The 20,872-nt window shown below is 46.2% G+C and overlaps 1 protein-coding gene across 2 annotated transcripts in view; it reads left to right on the forward strand.

Moving 5' to 3' along the window:
• LOC126531741 (acetylcholinesterase-1-like) overlaps window positions 1-20,872 on the forward strand; it is an 81,704-nt gene that overhangs the window by 9,108 nt on the left and 51,724 nt on the right. Inside the window, exon 1 of one of the 2 annotated variants that reach the window (XM_055071424.1) lies at window positions 15,520-17,292. The exons of the other annotated variant lie outside the window; for it this stretch is intronic. Coding sequence (XP_054927399.1) covers window positions 15,632-17,292 — 1,661 coding nt within the window. The 5' untranslated portion in view covers window positions 15,520-15,631. Of the gene's footprint in view, window positions 1-15,519; window positions 17,293-20,872 lie in introns of those variants that run through there. 2 annotated transcript variants of the gene reach the window in all.

A 20,872-nucleotide genomic window follows, 5' to 3' on the forward strand; every position in this document is an offset into this window, starting at 1 on the left:
ACTGGTAAGACACAGCTGTTATACACTTTTCTCTTGAGGGATAATGGCAACCTGCTTTTCATGATCTGAGAATGCCTGCCAAGCGCACCCCAGCCCCCAGCCCATCCTTATTCTTCTCATTATTTCAGGCTCATGATCCGTATCCGCGGTCACTACCTGCCCTAAGTTGATGTACTCCCTTACCACTTCCAGTGCCTCGCTACCTATCGCAAACTGCTCTTCTCTTCCGACATTGTTAAACAATACTTTAGTTTTCTGCAGATTAATTTTTAGACCCACCCTTCTGCTTTGCCTGTCCAGGTCAGTGAGCACGCATTGCAATTGGTCCCCTGAGTTACTAAGCAAGGCAATATCATCAGCGAATCGCAAGTTACTAAGGTATTCTCCATTAGCTCTTATCCCCAATTCTTCCCACTCCCAGTCTCTGAATACCTCCTGTAAACACGCTGCGAATGGCATTGGAGATATCGTATCTCCCTGCCTGACGCCCTTCTTTATTGGGATTTTGTTGCTTTCTTTGTGGAGGACTACGGTGGCTGTGGAGCCGCTATAGATATCTTCCAGTATTTTTACATATGGCTCATCTACACCCTGATTCCGTAATGCCTCCATGACTGCTGAGATTTCGACTGAATCAAACGCTTTCTCGTAATCAATGAAAGCTATATATAAGGGTTGGTTATATTCTGCACATTTCTCGATCACTTGATTGATAGTGTGAATATGGTCTATTGTTGAGTAGCCTTTACGGAATCCTGCCTGGTCCTTTGGTTGACAGAAGTCTAAGGTGTTCCTGATTCTATTTGCGATTACCGTAGTAAATACTTTGCAGGCAATGGACAGTAAGCTGATCGGTCTATAATTTTTCAAGTCTTTGGCGTCCCCTTTCTTATGGATTACGATTACGTTGGCGTTCTTCCAAGATTCCGGTACGCTCGAGGTCAGGAGGCTTTGCGTATACAGGGTGGCCAGTTTTTCTAGAACAATCTGCCCACCATCCTTCAACAAATCTGCTGTTATCTGATCCTCCCCAGCTGCCTTCCCCCTTTGCATAGCTGCCAAGGCTTTCTGTACTTCTTCCGGTGTTACTTGTGGGATGTCAAATTCCTCTAGACTATTACCTGTTCCATTATCGTCATGGGTGCCACTGGTACTGTATAAATCTCTATAGAACTCCTCAGCCACTTGAACTATCTTATCCATATTAATAATGATATCGCCGGCTTTGTTTCTTGACGCATGCCTTTGTTTTTTGCCTATTCCTAGTTTCTTCTTCACTGCTTTTAGGCTTCCTCCGTTCCTCTGAGCATGCTCAATTCTATCCATATTATACTTCCTTACGTCAGCTATCTTACGCTTGTTAACTTCAAAAGTTCTGCCAGTTCAATTCTAGCTGTAGGGTTGGAGTCTTTCTTACATTGGCATTTCTTAATCAGATCTTTCGTCTCCTGCAAAAGCTTACCGGTATCCTGTCTAACGAAGGTACCACGGACTTCTATTGCATACTCCTTAATGATGCCCATAAGATTGTCGTTCATTGCGTCAACACTACCGTCCTCTTCCTGAGCTAAAGCCGAATACCTCTTCTGTAGCTTGATCCGGAATTCTTCTATTTTCCCTTTTACGGCTAACTTATCGATCGGCTTCTTACGTACCAGTTTCTTCCGTTCCCACCTCAAGTCTGAGCTAATTCGAGATCTTACCATCATATGGTCACTGCAGCGCACCTTGCCGAGCACGTCCACATCTTGCATGATACCAGGGTTAGCTCAGAGTATAAGGTCTATTTCATTTCTAGTCTCGCCATTCGGGCTCCTCCACGTCCACTTTCGCCTTGCGGAAGAAGGTATTCATTATCCGCAAATTATTCCTTCTGCAAGCTGTACTAAGAGCTCTCCCCGGCTATTCCTATAACCTATGCCATATTCCACCACTGACTTGTCTCCAGCCTGCTTCTTGCCTACCCTGGCATTGAAGTCCCCCATTAGTATTGTGTATTTTGTTTTGACTTTACCCATCTGCGATTCCACGTCTTCATAAAAGCTTTCGACTTCCTGGTCATCATGACTGGATGTAGGGGCGTAGACCTGTACTACATTCAATTTGTACCTCTTATTAAGTTTCACAAGACCTGCCACCCTCTCGTTAATGCTATAGAGTTCCTGTATGTTACCAGCTATATCCTTATTGATCAGGAATCCGACTCCTAGTTCTCGTCTAGGCCCTGGTAGCACAAGACTTGCCCGATTTTTAGCCCTGTATATGCTTCATTTGTCCTCCTAACCTCACTGAGCCGTATTATATCCCATTTAATGCCCGCTAATTCATCCAATGGCACTGCTAGACTCGCCTCACTAGATAACGTTCTAGCGCTAAACGCTGCCAGGTTCAGGTTCCAATGGCGGCCTGTCCGGATCCAGATTCTTAGCACGCTCTGCTGCGTCCCAGGTCTGACCACCGCCGTGGCCAGTTGCTCCGCGGCTGCTGGGGTCTGAGTGCCGGGGTTTGATTGTTGTATTCATATAGGAGGTTGTGGCCAAGTAGTGCACCAGGGTAGCCAATCCTGCTCTGGTGAGGGAGTGCGTTAGCGGTTCTGGTCACCGGGATCAGGCCACACTCCAGGCCTGTTTGTGCAATTTTATCAACACGCGGATTTTTTATTTGATCCGGTGGAAAATTGCGCGGCACCGGGATTCGAACCACGGTCCTGTTGAATGTGAGGTGGATGCTCTACCTCTATGCCATGTTTATGTTGCTCTATGTAAATACTTGCTCCGGGCTTTTTGTGCATTCATCCAACTTCGCGGCACTAGGTAAGAAGCAGTAGTTCCCGTACAAAGCTCCACTGGACGATGTCAGCTGAAAAAGTAAATTAAAAGCATGTGTCATTTTGGTATTTAGACCTTATAGGAATACTGCGTGTAGAAGCGAAACGTGCGAAAGTGGTGAATGGGCGGCATTACAAACGCAAGCAATTCGCTCTCTAAATACATGGCGTAGAAAATTCCCCGACTCATCCCACACAATGCCATAAAATATGAAGAAACCATCTGATTTGCAAGCATTCCACGATTTCCGGGAATTATTTCCTGCACCTCAAGAGCACAAATACACGGCTGACTGCGCGTTTCCAAAACAACTTGGCATCAGCCGACGCTACGGTACGTACAAATAGGTGGCCACAACACAGGCTGCCAGCCAGACCATTCTAGACGCTCGCAGGATGCCTTCTACTCGAACTGAAGACAAATGCGTGGGTGCAAAGCCTGTTTTCAGTCGTTCAGAAGAGAGAATTTTCGAGTTACAAATTCCTGGTTTTTGAGCTCTTCTGCGTTATCTCTCGTGCGTTCTGCCGGCGCAAGCAACACACTGCCGCGTTATCACTTGGCAATCGCTCGTCGCGTTTTCGACAAGCGTGACTACCGAAAGAAGGTATACGTTGTTGCGGGTCTGTAAAAAGTCTCACAAACTTGTTTCACTGAGATTCAATACATGCCCAACTAACTTTGTCACCACGGCCGAGCTGCTTTCGGCTAACTGCGTTACAACACCAGGCGCGGCTTGCGTGCCTCAAGATTATCCCAAAAAATAACGAAATTACAATACATTTGAAGGTCAGAGAAAGCGTGACGAAGTTGTCCCAGTATAAGATACAGTACACGCGAAACTAAGTGCGTCACAAGACCGAGCTGCTCTTCGCTAACTGCGTCACAAAGCCGACTTCGGCGAGCGTGCTCAAAAACTAGTGAAATAAGTTTCAATAGTGTCGGGGCCCATAGAAACCATCACAAGCACCTCCCAGTACGAGTCATTAACTCAAACTAACTGCGCCAGGACGGCCGAGCTCTTTTTCACTAACCCTTTCAGTCACGAATTATGATCGATTGTCAATACATGAGTGAAACATACATAATTTTTTGCCATGATGCTTGAGGCATCACTGAAAGCAAGTCGAGGTGGTGGAATGACATTTTGTGCATTTTATGATGATTCATCGTAATTACAGACTAACTAAATATTTGAATAGTGTGAAGTCAGTCATGCTATGTTTCTTTATAAAAAGGATTGAATTACCCTCTCGAATTAATTACAAGCAGAGTTCGCTTATTAGGAGCAAACATTTCCAGAAAGAACAAAACTATTTGGAGGTGGCTACCGACATGCCCCACGTGAAACGTCACTTAAAAGATGGTAGCGCCTTAACTAAAGCTGCACTCTGTAACGATACATACCATTTGGAAGTAAAATGGCAGTAATTTTGGTTAGCAGAATGTTCAAATTACCCTAAGCTTAATCTTTGTGCCCTATTCCTTGCTACCACTTTACAGAAATGGCAAAATTAGGTCACGTCCACAAATGTGCACGCCGTGACTAAAGGGATTAACTGCTCCACAAGTCATGGTACGTCCCGTAAGCCTAATCGCTTCAAGTGCGTCGAAGACTGTCGAACAATATTTCTCACCTTGCCGTGGTCCAATATTGCAGTGGTGCCGTGTCGAAGTGCACAAGAAACGCAAAAATACGCCGGGATCTTAACAAACCAGGCTACATACCCCCCCCCCCCCCCCCCCACTCCCTAAGAAAAAAAAAGAAGAAAAGATAAGAAAAAGCAGCCGGGTCGCCGAACAGGCCAACGTCCAATGTACAGCACGCCTCGCTCACTTCGGTGGCGTGTCTGGCGGATCACGCATGCATCTAGCGCGACTGGCGCGCCGTTAGCTTGTTGATATATCCGTGACGCAAGAAAAGTAAGTCGCAAGGTATAAGTTCGTCTATACGCAAAGCTTTTTAGTTTTAGCGGGAAAGAATTAAAAAATAAATAAAACAATGTCGGTTAACTTCATTTCACTTTCCTTTATTCCTATGCTCCCGGCAACTAACGGACGGCATTAATACTAGCGTGACGTATTTACTGTTGCCAGTTTTCGCCGACTGTCCCCTCTTGTGGAATTTCTTTCTCTATGGCGGAATGCTCAACCGTACTGCTGCGTCATTCGTGCTTTTCGAGAGAACTTGGTGTCCCCACAGCAGATTTGGCATTTTCCACCTTCCGTGGCACATACTGGCTCCGCTTCGTTCTTTGAATGATGATACGCTGTGTTTCAGCACCGTACGTCACATCTTGAGGCTACACTCTCCCAAGAACCGGCTCTACTTACTGCCTCAAAAGCCGTTCCGTCTTCTTGTTCTACTTCTAGTTTTTTTTTTCGTTTTTTCTTCTTGTCTTTCGCTTTTTCACGACGGGCTCTCGTAAATAAATAAGAGATCGCGCGGGCCTGTTTAGAGAAAAGCAGGGGTGTTCACACCGCTGCCAGCAAGGGGAGTCGCCGAGGGAACATCTTGCTTGCCTGGGACGTGTTTACGAAAACATGGTCGACGAGACGCAGGGATAACGTGGCATTACGCTGCTGTTGCGCATGCATATATTCCACAGCGTGCGGGTTTTATTATATATATTCCACCTTGCGGGTTTCCGCAGAACTATTACGTCAAACTCATGCCTTCGCATCGAGTTGTCGACAAATTCGACTTCGCCCTGCCATCTGGTAGCCACCTGGTTAGCTCAGATGGTAGAGCGGCTTCCCCGGAAAGGCGGCGGTCCCGGGTTCGAGTCCCGGTCCAGGAAGAATTTTCTTCAACTGCGAAGATTTTGTTTCGAGGAACCCGTATGGGTTTCCTTTGTAGCACATAGGTACGTTTGGGTGGATGTCTCATTTTCCTTTTATTCCACAGCGTGTTCAGTTTAGTTTAGCCCGTGATACCGAGGCACGCTTTCCAGAGGCTCCCAGATATAGCTGGCGATGTGGAAGTGTGCGCGATGACTGCTGGATAATTATGCACCCATTTAAATGGCGTATCTTTCCGCAAGGCACTCATTGGTGCCGCATTTCGGGTAGAGGTAGACAGCCAGAAGGCAGGTCCGCACCTTGCAACGGCCGAAAGTAAGAGTGACACTCACACGCCCCGATGCTGACAAATGGGTCCGCAACTGTAACCTACACAGCCCGACCACTGCACTGTATAATATACCTCTGTTGTGGATCCGTGTCGACCGCGGAGGTCAGGTGCATACTTTCCGCCGCGACGAGGCTCCCAACACTGGTTACGCTCTCGCAATCGCTCCATCTTTCCAGCTATGTGAGCGGTTGCGTCTTGACAAAGAAAATGCTTCGATGCGTTTCCTTGGAAGCTTCCGCCAAATCCGACATTGCGGTCGTAGGACGCATTCATTGGCAAAGTGTGCTGCTCGACATGCGAGGAAACACCGCGCCGCATCTCGCTAGTTCGCTTTACAATACACTTGAAGGGGAGAGGAAGAGGGGGGGGGGGGGGGGCGGTTGACAAGAGGATCAGGCGGCGCCATCTGTGCGAACTTATTGTGGGGTACTGTGACACCATCGAAAATGCCGGGTAATGAAACGGTCGACTTGCCTTGAATGTTGCTTGTCATAAAACTTAGTCCTGGCAGTCCATAATTAAAGCTTGTGTGCAATTGAGTCTTTCTAAGAACTCTTGATTCTGTCTTAGTACATATCAAAATTATGTTACTCGCTTAAAACACAAACAAACGAACAAACAAACAAACAAACAAACAAACAAACAAACAAACAAACAAACAAACAAACAAACAAAGAACGGTAACGTACATTTGAAGCGGCGCGCAATGGACGCATACATTCGTGTGCTTAGCGGCCCGCTGAGGGTATAACCGTACAGCCTAGCTTCGCTAATTACGTTATAACTTCTAACTATCGTGCCATAATTAACAAAAGCGTCATCCCACACGCTTTGTAGTGCAGACTACATCTTTGTGACAGGCGAAACAACTGCGTTGTCAGCCGGGTGCGTTCCCAAGCTGTCTTGGCTCTATCCAAACCAACCCCGTTTCCTGCCATTCCAATGAACGCAACCTCATCACAACGCCACGTTTCCCTTTAGGCAGTTGTAGCAAACCCTGCGGAATCTCGTACCATCTCATCAGCGTAGGTTGCCTCGTCTTGCTTGCTGAGCCTATAGCGTTTTGCTGACACACTGCTTAAACTGCAGGAGGACAACAAAAAATCAGCCCCACACGCCGTCTGAGGCGGCCGCCGCTGAAGAGCATAGATCTCTATGAAAGGACTGGTGTCGATGTCTATTGTGGCTACATCAAAACACGGAAGTGTTTTTATCAAGCCGCAACATACTGTACCACTGGAGGCAGGCATTTCTGTGGTCCCCGATGGCCGCAGACGACTGGTGTTACTTCTAACTTATTTTGGGTGAAACTGGCAAGCAGTGCATGCAGATATCATATTACACAAGATACACCGCGGAATGCCACCTACTTTTTATTTATTTATTTATTTATTTATTTATTTATTTATTTATTTATTTATTTATTTATTTATGATACCTCAAAGGCCCCAGAGATGGGGTATTACATGAGGGATGGGCTTTAACAAAACAGTAATTCGAGAGTAGCCTTGACGTGATGAGTGTCGGAGTGGTGCGTGATACCGGCAGACAGACCGTTCCAGTCCCTGGCGGTTTTCACAAAAAATGATCGTAGATGAGAGGTAGTCTGCGCCAGGGGAGGATACATGGCTTTGCTGTGGTTAATGCGGCTGGACTGACGATGAGCTGGTAATATAGCTGAAATGTGGAGTGGTGAATGATAGAATTTGTGAAAAAGACACAGTCTAGAAATAAGACGTCGCGATTCTGGATTAGTAAGACCGGCACGGGATTTTAGTTCAGACACGCTTGCATGATAAGAATATTCAGAGTAGATAAACCGGGCTGCACGGTTTTGAATTGATTCCAGTGTATTAGATTGGTTATGTTGATGAGGATCCCAGACAGAGCATGCAAATTCTAACTTAGGGCGGACATATGTAACATAAGCTAACAATTTTACTGATGGGGGAGCAAGTCTTAGATTCCGGCGGAGAAAACCGAGGGTTCGATTCGCGGCATTGGCTAAGTTAATGACATGATGTGACCAATTTAGGGTAGTTGAAAAGGTTATGCCGAGGTATTTATATGAGTCTACGGATGAGATTTCGGCGCCGTATAAGGTGTATTTCCCTGATTGGTGATGCTGTCTGCGATGGAAAGAAACTAGCGAGGTTTTTTTAGTATTTAAAGACATCAACCATTTGTTACACCATAATTCAATGCGTTTTAGGTCATCTTGAAGCAAATGCATGTCTGAAGTGTTAGTTATGCGTCGATAAATTACACAATCGTCTGCGAACAATCGAATGTTAGAAGAGATCTCAGTAGGAAGATCATTAATGTAAATTAGAAAGAGTAGTGGTCCGAGAACTGTGCCTTGTGGTACGCCCGAAAGGACAGAAGATCTTTTAGATGACTGTGTGTTAGCAAATACAAACTGTTGTCGGTTAGTGAGGAAGCTACGTATCCAGTCTAGTACAAATGGATTATTCTTGAGACGGGAAAGTTTTAGGAGTAGCCGTTGGTGTGGAACTTTGTCAAATGCCTTTTCAAAGTCTAAGAATATAGCATCTACAGGTACGTTCAAGTCGAGGTTAGAGCTTAGATCATGAAAAAATAAAGCTAGTTGGGTGTCACATGAAAGACCTTTACGGAAGCCATGTTGAGCTGGGTGAGAGAGGTTATTGGATACTAAAAAGTTTACGATCTGAGAGTAAATGACATGCTCCATTAGTTTGCAACAAACACTGGTGAGTGAAATGGGACGATAACTAGAGCACAACGATGGAGGACCTTTTTTGGGGACTGGAACAATCTTGCCTACTCTCCAGTCTTCCGGCACCACCCTGATGACAATGATTGCTGAAAAATAGCACATAACATCGCTCTCACATTTGTTTTGGTGTTTTTCAGCATTTTAACATTTATTTTATCCACGCCAGACGATGATGTAAGTTTTAATGAATCAATTAGTTTCTCAATGCCGTAAGGACAAAAGGTAATATCAGGCATGACTGCATGATCCGAAAGAGGGTAGCGAGGTAATATGTTAACAGGTTCAGTTGTGAAGACGGAAGAAAAAGTACGGTTAAGTTGTTCAGCAATTTCGCAATCGGAAATACGATGATTTTTGATCATCAAACAGAGCTAATAGCTGGGAACCCGCCGCGGTTGCTCAGTGGCTATGGTGTTAGGCTGCTGAGCACAAGGTCGCGGGATCGAATCCCGGCCACGGCGGCCGCATTTCGATGGGGGCGAAATGCGAAAACACCCGTGTACTTAGATTTAGGTGCACGTTAAAGAACCCCAGGTGGTCGAAATTTCCGGAGTCCCCCACTAAGGCGTGCCTCATAATCAGAAAGAGTTTTGGCACGTATAATTTTTTTTAATGGCTGGGAGTTGTTAGGGTTAATAACCTTCCAGAATTTTTGTAGGTTATTTCTTAACATAGACGGCAGCGTTTGCGAAAAAAAAAGTGCGTTTTTCTTTATTTGCTAGAGCTTCGAATTCTTTTTCTGCAAGGTAATACTTATTCCATGCGCCTGCGTTGTTAAATCGTTTAGCCGAGCGAAAAAGCCTTTTCTTTTTATTGTTAAGACACTTTAGTGTGATATTAAACCATGGGGATGACTGTTTTTCGGTTAGGGTGATAACGGGTACGTATCTCGCGAACACATCGAGCATTTTGTTTTTAAAAAGCAGCCAGTTAGTTTCGACAGAACGCATCGAAAAACTGGTGTGGAATGAAGCAGCAAAATGTGCGAGTTCCGAGTTAATTGCCGAGTAATTCCCTTTGTCATACAGTTTGATCACTTTGGTTATCTGTGTAGGTTGTGTAAGCTGACAGGAGTACGATGCATGGGTTATAGAATGATCACTAAGACCAGGCAAATGCGTCATTGCATAAACTTTGTCAGGATCAGAAGCAAAAATGAGATCGAGTATGTTAGAAGAATTACAACTTTGACGTGTAGGTTCAGTGACAAGTTGCGTTAATCCAAAGGTTAGGCAGGAGTTAACAAAATCGCTTTCGGTACTGTGTTGTGAAGTTGATGATGTTAGGTTAGCCCTGTTTATGGCGGGGAAGTTAAAATCACCGAACAGTAACATCGGAGAGTGGTGATGCAATTCAGTTACCGAACGCAATGTTTCGTGGAATTCTGCAACAAAGTTAGGATCATTACCAGGGGGGCGATAGCAGATTGCGATTATTGTGGGTGGGTAAGAGGCATTACACAGGACGAACAGAATTTCTAGGGAGGACGATGTCTTAATTTGAGTACATTGAAGCTCCTTATGAGCGCCAATGAATACGCCGTCACCACGTTTGGTAGTTCGATCATGCCTGAAGATATTGAAATTAGGAAAATATGGCAATATTTCAGAGTCTTGTATTGTAGGATTAAGCCAAGTTTCAGTAATAACAATTAGGTCAGACTATGTGTGAAATTTCACACCTACGTGTGAAATTTGAAGGTGACCGAACCAGCGATTTACCTGGAGGAAACATTTATACAGGATTTACTTATTTACGGAACATAGGGTACATGCGTACACGTACGTATGTACTTTCAACCGCAAAAGTTTACTGAGCCCGAGATCCGAGAAAAAAAGAAACAAATGAAATTTCTCTGTAACCAATGCATCCGCTTGCGAACCAAGAAGTGCAGTAGGTGCTTACTCGCACTACAACCATATTGCTCGTCTAAATTTTAGGCTAAGCCAACCGCAAGAAGTTTAGGAGTATACAAATACATACATACATACATACATACATACATACATACATACATACATACATACATACATACATACATACATACATACATACATACATACATACATACATACATACATACATGCATGCATGCATGCATACACACACACACACACACACACACACACACACACACACACACACACACACACACACACACACACACACACACACACATACATACATACGTACATACATACATACATACATACATACATACATACATGATATTCTTGATCTTTCAGCAAGGGTTTGTAAACTCTCCGTCCTTGGCGCCGAATGACAAATAGACGACCTTACACCATAACGCAAGAAGTGACAAAAGAAAAGAAAAAAGAAAACACAAAGCCTTACAGATATAGCTTACAGCGGGGTGCAATTGTATCAAGTGCTTATAGGTAATGGTTTCTTTCTGCTGCCTTTGAATACAACCAGAAAGTGAAATGCGTACTGAAACAAATATAACAAATCGGGTGAACGGAACAGTGTTTGCTTTGCTGGCGTAGTGCAGTGAAAAGCTTCGCAGTTCCTGCAAACTTTGCACGTTCACTATGAAACCGTGATTGAGACATAGGCGTAGCGACCGGGCAGATTAGCACGTATAGGTGTTTGCAGGCCCCTTGCTGGTAAACACCGAGCCTGTCAACCTTATACCGCTAGGATCGGCCTTGGTGATGTCGCTGGCCCTGCTTAGGGCACATTTTAGAGTACACACAGAAAGTGCACCTCGTCGAAGGCAAAGTTTTATGTCTCCCCAGCCGTGTGCTTGAGGAGCCCGCAGTCGATCTTAATCTGGGCCTTCGAAAGACGGCGTGCAAGCTACGCTTTCTCTCTTAATTAGGCGCTGGCACGCCGCAGCAGTTCTCGTTACAGTTGTCGCGGACGTGCATGGACTTTGTTTTCGTTTTCTGCTTCGGTATTTTCAAGTACCAGCTTGCCTGCTGGCTAGTGCCCTGTAGGTGTGTTGCGTGGATATTTTTCACGGGGCACACCGCCGCAGGTAGTACGGATAAACGCGGCTCTTGCAACGTAGCCCGGCACTCTCGTGCCTCGTTTAATTAAGCCGCAGCACAGCGTTTCGATCTTTTCATCGAGATCGCAGTGAAGCAAATTGCACTGCCTGTATTGTCAGCCCATTCTTCTGCGGGTTGCAGGCTTTCTTTTTAATGTCGCATGTAATCGAGTCTCGATATAACGGAGTTTGTGTGATAACAGGTTACAGATGCAAATAACTGGCGGGCTTATCGCGAAGTTGCAGTCCAGAACGGGGCGTTAGGCGGATTGGCGTTAGATGGATTATGCTTAAGGTTACGTTAGCTTTGCACGACATGCTTAGAAAACTTGAAGTCGGGGTCGAGGAAAAGAAGCTAATTAGGAGCCAAATAGGGAAGCAAGTCAAAGCAGTAGATAAACTCAGTAATTGTCCAAGCGGTGATGGCAAGTACTGTACGCCTTGTTATCCGAGCAACTCAAGCACAAAGCACTATTCATTGCAGCTATGTGTTCGTTTTTCTCCAGAGTTCGTAATTCTTCTCTTTATTATTTTCCCTTATGTGTGAAGCGAGGAGGCGAGAACAATTAATTTGTATTTGTAATTGCTTTTTAACTTCAAAGAACGTTTTGATGAACGCTTTAAGCATGCGACGCGGCATGTGACTTCAGCTGCGGGATGGTCTTCGATCGTGGCAATGTCTTGGACCTCAAGTACGCCTTACAAAAGAATATTATATAACTTTTGTGTTAGTGTATTTGTGTGAGAACACGCGTTGTGTGCTCATATGTGCCTTCTTTTTTATCTCACTCCCTTTCTATCATCCCTTACCATCTTATCTGTAGTAGCAACAAAACATCACCGCCACACGCCGTTATATACTATATGATTTCTTAATTCTGCCTTCTTTATTTCAAGCTGATAGCTGGTACACAGGTCGTAAGCTGTCAACATTTTCTCCTCTTTTCCTATGTATATTCTTCCTTTCCCTTTCCCCCATTGTAGGGTAGCAAACTGGATGATTGTCTCGTTGACCTCCCTGACTTCCCTCTCCTCGCTTTCTTTCTCTCTTGCAGATCGCTCTCAGGCCAAGTAGTACTATTATGAAGTGTTTACACTTTACGTTTGCAACACTATGCTGAATGCTCGCCCGTGGTCGCTCCTAGATTAGTAGCTGCTCTTAGGTACACTGCTGGCGCGAGAAAGGTCTACACTTTCATCATAACACATAGCTACGAATCCCTACTTGGTAGAGTGAGACAGTAACACGTTGTTCTTTTGTCATTTATACTGAAGTGAAGTAACGCATCACGTCGAGGTTGTTTGAGTTTTCTCTCGTTACGCGAATATGTCTTGCTTGCCTGTTGATCGCATGAGTGATAGATAAGTTTAGAAGCCTTGTCACTGTTAATGGTGGACATCTAAAAAGAAATCACTTCTTGATTGATTCGAAAAATATAAGTGGAGTTCGTTACGTTATTGAAACAGTAGCCGGGCTACGTATAAACAACGCAGACAGTTTCGCGCGTATTATTTTCACTTCGGACAATGCTTGCCTCGAGAATGACAGATATCTCAGGATGTGAGACGATTCGCTTTCTTAGCGGTTCACCCCTTTACGAATTCACGCTTCAAGGGATCGAATGCAGCAAAAGGTAACCGCAAGACGTCTATCGGCTGCTGGGGATTTTCTGTCCGTCACTTATGCCACTTTACAGCGAGCCAGAAGTGTTGTGCAGTGAAGTGGCGTTCACGGCGTGGCAGAGCTTGTGTTACACGTCACTAAGAGACCTTGCGGTGAGAGAATGACAGGTAATAAATTTATGCCGTATTAAAATGGTCTTTTCAGCGAGCTCAGGTAGATCTCTCACAATCGTGCATAGCAAAGGCGCTAATAAACGAACAGATTAATTTATTAGCGTTATTCCGGCCTTGTTAGCGCTATAATAGCGTGCTTATCGAAGCGATAAAGCTTAGTTGATTTATTAAGCAAGCTTTGAGGCTTCGCAGAACCGATCGAAAACGAACATTTGAAAGGGGTGTTGGCGACAGTCTGTAATTCAACGCAAACGGCGCTTAGTCATTTAATCGCGGGTCCATGCAGTTGCGTATACAACGCGGCACTATGGCGGCGTGCAGTCCTGATTGCGTTTCATTTTTGTCTGCCATTGTTTACGTCTCATGGGCTTGCTGCATCGTGCAAGCTGAGATACGAGTGCACCGTGTTAGAGTTTCTTACTATGGAGTCAGCAGTGACCCGAGAAAGGCTTCGAGGGGGCGTAGGATCCTTGGGCGCTGTCAAGTGTAGCAGTTTTACGTGTCTAATTGAGCGTGCGCTGCGACGACCGCCTTCGGTGCCATGCACGGCGGCGACATTAGGGAGTGCAAATGAACCGCTAATGATCGCTAGAATGTCACGGCGCAGCCGCCTGATCGAAGGACCTGGTGTGCCGCCCGCCTATTCTATTCGCGTGGCACATTCTCACTGGCCTTCCTTCTTGGTCCTTCGGTACGAGAGGACAAAACTGTGGACCGTGAACAGATCCTCACATCGAAGATATGAAGGGAAGTGAGAGTGATTGCGGAAGTGTACGGGCGTCGGTTAGTTTCTAACGATTGTTCCGTTAGGTGCAAATCGACCTCGACATACTTGTATCCCATGTCGAGTATACCAGGCCCGGAGAGTTGATACAAGGATTGCAGCTGCTAGGCTAGTCGGTTCGTGCTTAAAGATAAAATCCCTCGAACGCAGTCGCGTGGTCCCCTTTTGCGTCATTTAAATCTCTCAGTGATTGACATAGCTTACTTCTTTTCTACACGGGTTGCAGATTTTGGGAGTGAATGAATGTGCCGATAGCGCATGATAGCGGGTAAACATTAGGGGATTTAGAAAGTGCTGAACTCATAAAACAGACAATAAATCAGCATGGAGGCGGCGGCACGTTCTTTCCTCGCGCGGAGAAGCCGAGCTTTCAACGTGCAAGACTCATCTGCGAAGCAGAAGTTTCACGAACAGGCATCGCGCACGGGCATGACGTCCCGCCACGTGCTGTCATTGCTGCGCTATGGTGAGAGAGGGGTAGTGTTCTCCTCCTAAGCTGGTTTCGGTGATGTGTGAGCGCTTCATAAATAACGTTTCTCGACTGAGATAAAATGGATTTTTGTACTTCATTACAGCTCGGGAAAAGTAGTGGGATAATACAATATACGTTATATTAGCTGTTTAATGGGAACCCTCCTTCGTGAAATACTAAGCAATAAGAAATAGTAACGCCTTACTACACAAGCAAGCCACAATAAAAAAATGAAGAAGTTATACAAATATATAGCGTACATGCGGCTGATTAGCGATTTGAAGCGTACGTCTTAACGCTTCTTCAAGGGATTGTGGGAGTGCTTGGTGGCAGTGTTTCGCGAATCCCCTATCACGTCCATTAGGAAAGCCTGCTTGTTACTAAACCCGCCGTAGCATTTACATACGCTGTTAGCAGAATTTGCACATCACTAATCGCACATCGCGCAGCACAACCTGCTGATGCATTGTTGCTATAGTAATAAAACGTAGGCAAGCGTGACGTATGCCTCGTGCTGAAATGAATGTGCGAGATGTGAATGGCCAAGGCCCCGCTTCTTGCCTCCGGAGAGGCATGAGAGGGAAGCCTTGAGAAAGACGAAGCCCAGACGGTATATGCACGATAGACGGCCGATTACAGTCTCGTTCCGCGATAGAAATCGAAAGCGCTTGTGAGAGACCTCCTCGCCTTTTCCTGTCGTGGCCGTACTTCGGGGCGCTGCGACGTTGCGTCCTAGCCACTTGAGGTCGGCTGCCACCGTTGCCCTTCTCGTTTCCCTTGCTCCGTTCTCACCCTTCTTGTGAAAAGCAGACACCGTTTGCAGGAGTCCTTAAAAGATGAATATTGGTAATGAAACCCTTTCAGTCGAGCTCGCGCTTCGAGACCGCAGTGATGTCCTCTGACGCAGTCTCCATTTTTTCGGTGGTGTTGATGTTGGCATTCCAAGTTCTCGTCTGGAACGCAAAACCATGCGTTTGCTCTGGTGGCGCGAACGTCGAAAATGAGCGCATCATTGTCAAGACACAGCAGGGATACATCTCCGGACAACGTGACACCGTCGACGGCCACACTGTGTACAGGTACGCCGGCGTGCCGTTCGCGGAACCACCGCTGGGAAAGCTCAGATTCCAAAGGCCGCTATCGGTGAAACCCTGGAAGGGAATTTTGAACGCCACTAGCTACGCCCCGTCATGCATGCAGATGCCACTTCAGGTAGACGAGAATGTATACCTTGACTATGGTAAAAATTCCGAGGACTGTCTTTACCTCAACATCTGGCAACCCGCTGGTGCCAGAGCGTGCTCGAAAGCCTCAGCCTCCAATGAGTGTCGTTTGCGACCTGTCGTCATTTACTTCTACGGCGGCGGGTTTCTGACGGGTGACGCGAGCTTCTTTATTTTCCGCGGTGACCGCTTTGCCGCCATCGCCGACGTGGTGTACGTAACCGTGAACTACAGAGTAGGCATGTTCGGTTTCTTCAAGACGAATTTACCAGAATACAAAGGAAACGCTGGTATGTTCGACCAGGTAGAAGCGATGAAATGGGTCAAAGAAAACGCGAAAGCGTTCGGCGGAGATCCGGAAGAAATAACCATCTGGGGTCAGAGCGCAGGTGCTGTGTCCGTTACGTACCACATGATATCGCCGGTCAGTCGAGGGTTGTTCAAGAGGGCGTACCTTCAAAGTGGCGCAACCGGTTCGGCTCTGGCATTGACGAAGCTCAACACTCCAGCGGTGGCGCACAGAGCGATGGGTTTGCTCGGATGCTACAAGCCTACTATCCCATGGAAGCAGCAGGCGCAAGAAAGCATGAAATGCATACAAAGCGTCGATGCCAAGGAGCTTTTGGAAAAGACAGCTAGAGAGCTTCCCTTAACGAGCTTTCTGTTCCTTCCGACAATCGGTGACGAATTCCTTCCCATAGATCCTCTAGCTGAAGGGCAGCAAATCAAGACTGGAAGGGAACTTCTGCTTAGCACTACACCAGACGAGGGGTCACTGTTCGTCAAAGCGATGCTCCTGAGAAATCCGCACCTCAGAGAGCTCATCTCGGAGGACTATAAGACGCCGATCAAGATCCTTATGCGCCTCCTGCTGGACGTGCCCTCTTACAAGACCGAGTCGCTGGCTGACGTTTACCTAAAAGGTATGGACAAAGGTGACATCAACGAGACCGAGTGGAAGATGAACTTGGGACGCATGTTCACCGACGCGTTGTTCGAGTGCGCCGTGGATGGTTTCGCGCTGACGGCGTCAGAGAAGGGCCACGACGTGTACCGTTTCCTGTTTGCGCACAAGCCAACCTTCTCCATCTGGGAAGACTGGATGGGCATCACGCATGGGGACGACATCGTATTCACGGCCGGCACTCCCGCCGACCTCACGCGCAGCATCAAGATGTACGGGCGTTACCCTGGTGACCATAGCATCGCGTTTCCGGAGCCCACTGAAGATGAAATGGAGTTCTCTCGTGACCTCGTCCGGACGATCGGAAGCTTTGCTAGATTTGGGTGAGTCAACAAATTACTGGCTTTTTCGGTTTCTTGCTCATTTCGGCATGAAGCTCACCTTCTAGCTTTAAGTCTAACTATTAGGAGATAGAAAGTTATCGTTCAGCAGAACGAAAGATCGTGTAAAAAGCCTTTTAGTTTCGGCTAGCCGGTGCGGTATGAATGCGGTAGGCTAAACCGGCCTCGCAAACAAGTCAGTCTTGAACAATAGTAAGTTTTCATGTTACCTTTCGACTTTTTTTATGCGCACTATATTAACTTAAGCCAGCTGTATATATATAGCTATGGTGATATGGCGAATATATTCTGCGTACGTAAACAAATGCGAACAATGAAGAAAAAAAACAGTATGCGCAACAGACGACTAGAAAGCGTTGAAATGATAGTTATGCGGGCCTAGCCGTACGTTTTGCAGCACTCATTCGTATTTAAGCGCTTAACGCTTGAATTATAGAATTACAGAGTGATTCACATTCCACCCTCTTTGCGCTTGCGCACGCTGTCATTCAAACTGTCGTCATGCTGAGGAACGATAATAGTGCGTGCCTTCCTCGCACTAACTTACCACTGAACTGGTCCGAAGAAAGCAGCCTTTTGATGCCTTCTCGAGCTTTTCCTTTACTTCGACTTCATTTCCGTACCCTTTGGCGTGCTTTAGACATCCGTGCCATTTTCATTGATATTCTTATAACCACGAATACCTCGTTCGAGTTCTCTCCGCATTCCTGAGTCGGTCTCAGACTGCCCTTGCGGGCTTTTGGTGAGCCTTCAATTTCAGTTTTCGGCACATCCACACGTCGCGATATGACGTTGCAGTACGACGTCGTCGCCGGATCCGTGTCACTGATGGCCGTCAAGAATCTCCGCTTGTTCTGCACGGTGATAACAGTTTACCTAGAAAGTGCCTCGACATTGACTGTAGTGTCCGCCTCACTGTAGAGGTGTAACGGGGGTAAAATTCGTAAGCTACGCATCATATATAATTGAACTATTTGAAAAGGAATTTGTTTCCTGCTTCTCGTGCTGACATATGACGTTGTGGGAACTATATACGCAGTGCAATGTCCTGATTGTTAAGCATGTTTAGGGGTTCGACAGTGATCGTGATGCAGAGCAGCATATTTCGTCTGAATTCAAATGGACCAAGTACCGAAACACGGCTCTCTCGATTTTTAGCATGACGGTGACAACAATGGTGAATGAATCCATGCTTAACCGATTCCAAAGACATACACAGTTGTCATAGCGTCAAGCACTGCCTATGTTATTTTATTGAACCATTCCTTGAACACTGAACTTCTCTTGTGTATGATTTTGCGTTGCGCATATCATTTCTTTTCTTCCGCGGCTGTAGCAGTTCAAGTTTAGCTATGGGTGCAGGTTACTTTGCATTACCGTTTCCACTTTTCTTCTGGAAAACACAGTGGCACTTTTCTACGTTTCCGCCTCAACGACCCGGAAAACGAGCCCGGTTCACACCACTTAGCGATAGCACCTACAAGTCCCCTTACATTACCAACCCGCTTGTTTCGTCACGAAAATTGGATGTCGTTATGTTCACGCGGCAAGATGTCAAGGGCAATGGATGCCTTTCTCTCTGTCCCGCCATAAAAGAGCGCATGCTACCTGCCATGCTACCTGCATTCTATTGCGGTGGCGCCATCTCCTAACGATAAAGTGAAGCGTTCCTTGCGAAGGTCATTCCTTCCTCCTCGTCTCTCGCTTTTTTTTTTTGATTGTACTCGTATCTCATATATTTTTTTTTGTTTTGTTCTGTCGGCCTTCATCGCTCTCTTGATCTCCGTTGAGCTCTCTCTTTCCTCTTAATGGCTCCCGTAGCAATATTTTCTCTTTTACATGTGTATTAAGAATTGCTCCTCCCCCGTCTCCCTGTATTCTTTTCGTTTCTTGTCTTGCGCGGGTAATTTAATACGTTCCTACGTGTAGTAGACAACTGTGGAGACGTGCCTACTTTCGAATTCTAAGTTTTCCTTCTGTTGGAGCGTGTGTCACAGTACGGTAAGCTGCAGCGAAAACCACTGTGCTTCAACGGCACAGCGGCTTTCCAGGACTGCTGCAGCAAGCTTGTGACACGGTGCTGAAAGCTGCCGACGCCTTACGGCGGAAGCGAGAAACGCATTTAACGAGGACAATGCAGCGAGGTTCCACGCACACGCTGACGTAACCGGTTTGTTGTAACAATGTACGAAATATGTCGTGCGTTGCGGCTATGTCGGAGGCGATAAGAAATAATAGTCTCATTGACGCTGGGAATCATTAAATTGTGCTTTCTAACTGCTGCCACCGCTGACCACCGTTGGCAGCCAGGCGACATTACAAAATACCAATAAGGACCTAATGTACCGCTAGAAACGACACACGTAAAGAGAAGCACTTTGACAGAGGCTATCCATTAGGCGCGGATGCATTGAAGGGCACAGATAAGAAAATAAAAAGAAAATAAAGGAGAGGTGGCTGGGGGTAATGAAATGTAATTGGCTAAGTGCTTCAAGGGTCACTCCTCGCTTAGGTTTACTGACTCTCCGAGACATTCGTATCGTATTCATTCGGCTGGGTACGGCAATCGGCGAGACTGAGAACTGCACATAGTTTTCCCAAAAACTAATTTCAAACCTTGGCGTTCGCACTTCTGATGCGTGCCCTGAAATGGATTATTTTTGCTGGCTGGTCTGTTCCTGGGGCCATTCGTCACGAAAGCATGGGAGCAGCAGCGCTTGGGCCGACGTCTTGCGAAGCTGTCCTTGAAAAGAAGTGTTCAGAACTCTTATTGTATCGGATCACCGTGTCGAACTGATCTGTTCGGGTAACGTAACTTTCGTAGCGCAATCTTCTTCTTTCATCATTTCCATCAAGAAGTATCGAATCACCGTGTCGTACTTATCTGTTCGGGTAACGTAACCTTCGTAGGGCATTCTCTGATCCTTTCCACCGAGAGCAGCCTTGTGATGGGATTACGTATAGAACTTGTAGTTGAACACGTTGCCTCCAGATGTCGCTAATGGCGCGTTTGATCCCGGTATGCGCCTGTTTAAGCTCTACGGGTGGTCCAATGCAGTTTTCGTTTCCTCGTTGTGTTTTGGACTTATTCCAGCATTCTTAGGCAAGTTGAATTATATTACGTGTGAGAGGCGTAGCGGAGCAATTTAAACAACCACGTGCATGACATGGTCTACAAATCGCTGGAGCGGCCCTTGCATGGTTGCCTCTGGTTGCAAGCTAAAGGATTCGATCCACACTGTAGCTTGCCTCTTTAAAGACAGATGACAAAGCTTTAGTGCTGCCTTAGTTTATCACTACACTTAAAGGGGCCCTGAGCCACCCCTCGGGCTTGGTGAAATAACATAGTCCGCGATTAGCATACGCTGTTGTGAACATCTCAGCCAAGTTCTGCTGTTGTACGCGGTGCGTGGAGCTCGCAAGCTGAGCGCGAAGTCGCCTTTCTTTCAAACGCTCGTGTTTCAAAAACCTCACGATCCTCGCTCTCTTTTGTGTGCTTTATTTCGTCATAAAGCACACTCCAATACGCGGCTGCTATTGGTCGCTGCGCTCGGCTACACCG

The sequence above is a fragment of the Dermacentor andersoni genome, chromosome 5, assembly GCF_023375885.2.
Source record: "Dermacentor andersoni chromosome 5, qqDerAnde1_hic_scaffold, whole genome shotgun sequence".
Taxonomy (NCBI): domain Eukaryota; kingdom Metazoa; phylum Arthropoda; class Arachnida; order Ixodida; family Ixodidae; genus Dermacentor; species Dermacentor andersoni.